Below are 2,500 nucleotides of genomic sequence, written 5' to 3'. Positions count from 1 at the left end.
AAGTGGTTTTTGGATTGAAAACCTTGGATTCTTTGCCCCTTATTGGTTCATACTGGGATGTGAATTATTTGCAGTTATTTATGCAGTTTTCTTTGTGCCTGAATCAAGATGCAGATCCAATGAAGAAACGGGAAAGCTCTTCAGTTTGGATAACTTTAAGTCTTCTTGGAGAGTCTATGCAAAGGCTGTGGGTGCCAGGAAGAGAAATTTAATATTGTTGACACTTTGCTGTGGTGTGGTCAGCTTATCAGTTAGGGGTATATCTGGAGCTTTGAGTCTTTTTATGCTCTATTCGCCCCTTTGTTTCTCTCCAGAATATGTAGGATACCTTTTAGCATTTTGGAATTCCCTGCAAGGTGTTGGTGGCGTAGTAACTATTAAGGCATTTGGAATGTGCCTTTCTAAGGTGAACATAGTGCGCATCTCCTTTCTGTCATACCTGGGATTCTTGGTATTCTTTGGATTCTCCACTTCACTGCTCATGGTCTTCTTTAGTAAGTAATTTTAATTGCTGCCATGGTACCTTTAAAATCAATTAATTTTCCTTCTTCGTTAGTTTCCTCTGGGAGTTGAATACTGCAAACTAGGAGAAACGAAAGTTGACGTTCACACTGCATCACACTGCAACCAAGTTGACAATCTGAGACATTAGTTTGATGCCACTCTGCTTTGCAATAACTTTGTATCACTCCTGTTGAAAACACTAGAATGGACTGTCAAAACGTTGTCTTCATAGCTAAGCTATGGGAATCTACGGTCTACGGTGGCCCGTAAGGGCCATCCTTAAAAAGACGAACCACATTACTCCCGAGATTAAAAAAATATTTTTATGCGATTATATATACATATAACAAGCATAACTGCATTTCGCATACAATTCAGTTAAGACAAATAAAATGAAACGTACTTCACCCCTTTTTTAGGTCCATTAATTGGAATTCTTGGTGGTGCTGTATCACCCGTTCTCAGAGCGATGATGTCGGAGATTGTCAGTGCAGATGATCAAGGTATCTGGTTATCTCTGTGTGGCTTTAGGGAAGGGTGATAAAGGAGAGGTTTTAAGGAGGGAGGGAGGGGTAGAGCAGGTGGACTGCCTGATAATTTTAAAAGGCTGTTGGCCGGGTTTGGAGTCATAAATGTTTTAGCATGTTTGGAGGTAGGGAAGTTACTCAAGAGCAACAATGAGGCAACCGAAACTATTTATTGATGATAGTCCTTCGCAGGATTACATAAGGTATTATTGACGTGATCTATGGTCATTTATGTGCCAACCGGAACCTCACTGGCTGCTAAAACAAAAGATCCTTGCGTTCTAATGGTTTGCACATTTGAATAACGAAAAGAATGTTTGTAAACGTTTGTGAACATAATCTCGCATATATAAAAAAGGCGAGCGACTCTTGATTCAAGTTTGACAGTGGCGTAATTCTCTGAACTAATCGCAATTCTTTGTTAAGGTCAGCAACCACTTAGTTTGCTTTATTTTGTATGACGACAGATTACGTCAAAGTGTTACTCCAAGTAGGAAAGTAACCTCTTTCGAAAGAAAAAGCTTCTTTCTGTATATCGTAATTTATTATTATATGAAACAAATAGAGTCCATGTTGCCGTGCGTTTGTTCATGTAGTAATAAATCCCAGAAAAAGTTAAAATGTGGTAAGAACATCAGTCACTTTTTTGTTCTGATTACCATTTTGATGTCATCTATGATTTTCTTTTAAAGGCACAGTCGCACGTCAACATGGAATCTATTTTTTTACTGAAATAATCACGTGGCCTAAAATGGTTCAGGGTTCAGTTTAAAGATATTGACAAAATTAGCCGAGCGGAATCTAAGATTCCCTCCCCGGGTTTCCTTGATAGCTATCAAGCGGTCTCGCAATAACTTTGGGTTGGCAGCATTCCGAACGCCCACTTGCTTGTTTTGCTTTGGGAAAACGCACCTCTCGAGTAGAAAATTATGATTCCTGCGAGCCACTCACGTCTCGCCTCGTGTACTGCTCGTCCGTGACAATCATGACGAGAGCAATTCCTTCCTAAGTCAAGCTTTTATGATTTTCTTTCTGCTTCAGGTGCATTGTTTTCAGCCACTGGATCTGTTGAGACTCTGTTCACATACCTTGGTGCTCTTATATTGAACTCTTTGTACGCTAAATCTCTGAAATTTGATGAACCTGGATTTGTGTTTTTCCTTGCAGCGGCTCTACTCTTGCTTCCCGTCGCTTTGACTTTGTGAGTTCTTTTAAAATGTAAAAAGAAGCTGCATTTTCCATTTGTTTATTTTGTTTTGATTTCCTTTTTGCACTGTTTTTTTTCTTACGTTGCCGACAAGCTTAATTTATCCACTCGTGAGTTTTGCGAGCGCGGTTTGCGCGAGAATCAAGATGCCCCAAGTATTTTCTGACCTGTTTAAAAAGGAGCGGACTTATATAACCCTTCGTGCACTGATTTCTGCTTCAAGATAATGCACTGAAAACGCGCGAGCCACAAGAAAGCTGAA

General features: G+C 39.8%; 1 protein-coding gene across 1 annotated transcript in view; it reads left to right on the top strand.

Moving 5' to 3' along the window:
• LOC138006406 (proton-coupled folate transporter-like) overlaps positions 1 to 2,500 on the top strand; it is a 17,551-nt gene that overhangs the window by 13,457 nt on the left and 1,594 nt on the right. The window contains exons 4-6 of the mRNA XM_068852705.1: positions 1 to 494; positions 924 to 1,007; positions 2,073 to 2,232. The exon at positions 1 to 494 is cut by the window's left edge and continues 49 nt beyond it. Coding sequence (XP_068708806.1) covers positions 1 to 494; positions 924 to 1,007; positions 2,073 to 2,232 — 738 coding nt within the window. The remainder of the gene's footprint in view (positions 495 to 923; positions 1,008 to 2,072; positions 2,233 to 2,500) is intronic.

This window comes from Montipora foliosa, chromosome 6 (genome assembly GCF_036669935.1).
Source record: "Montipora foliosa isolate CH-2021 chromosome 6, ASM3666993v2, whole genome shotgun sequence".
Lineage (NCBI taxonomy): Eukaryota > Metazoa > Cnidaria > Anthozoa > Scleractinia > Acroporidae > Montipora > Montipora foliosa.
Note: the sequence above shows the minus strand (reverse complement) of the source record. Positions and strands in the feature narration are given on the sequence as shown.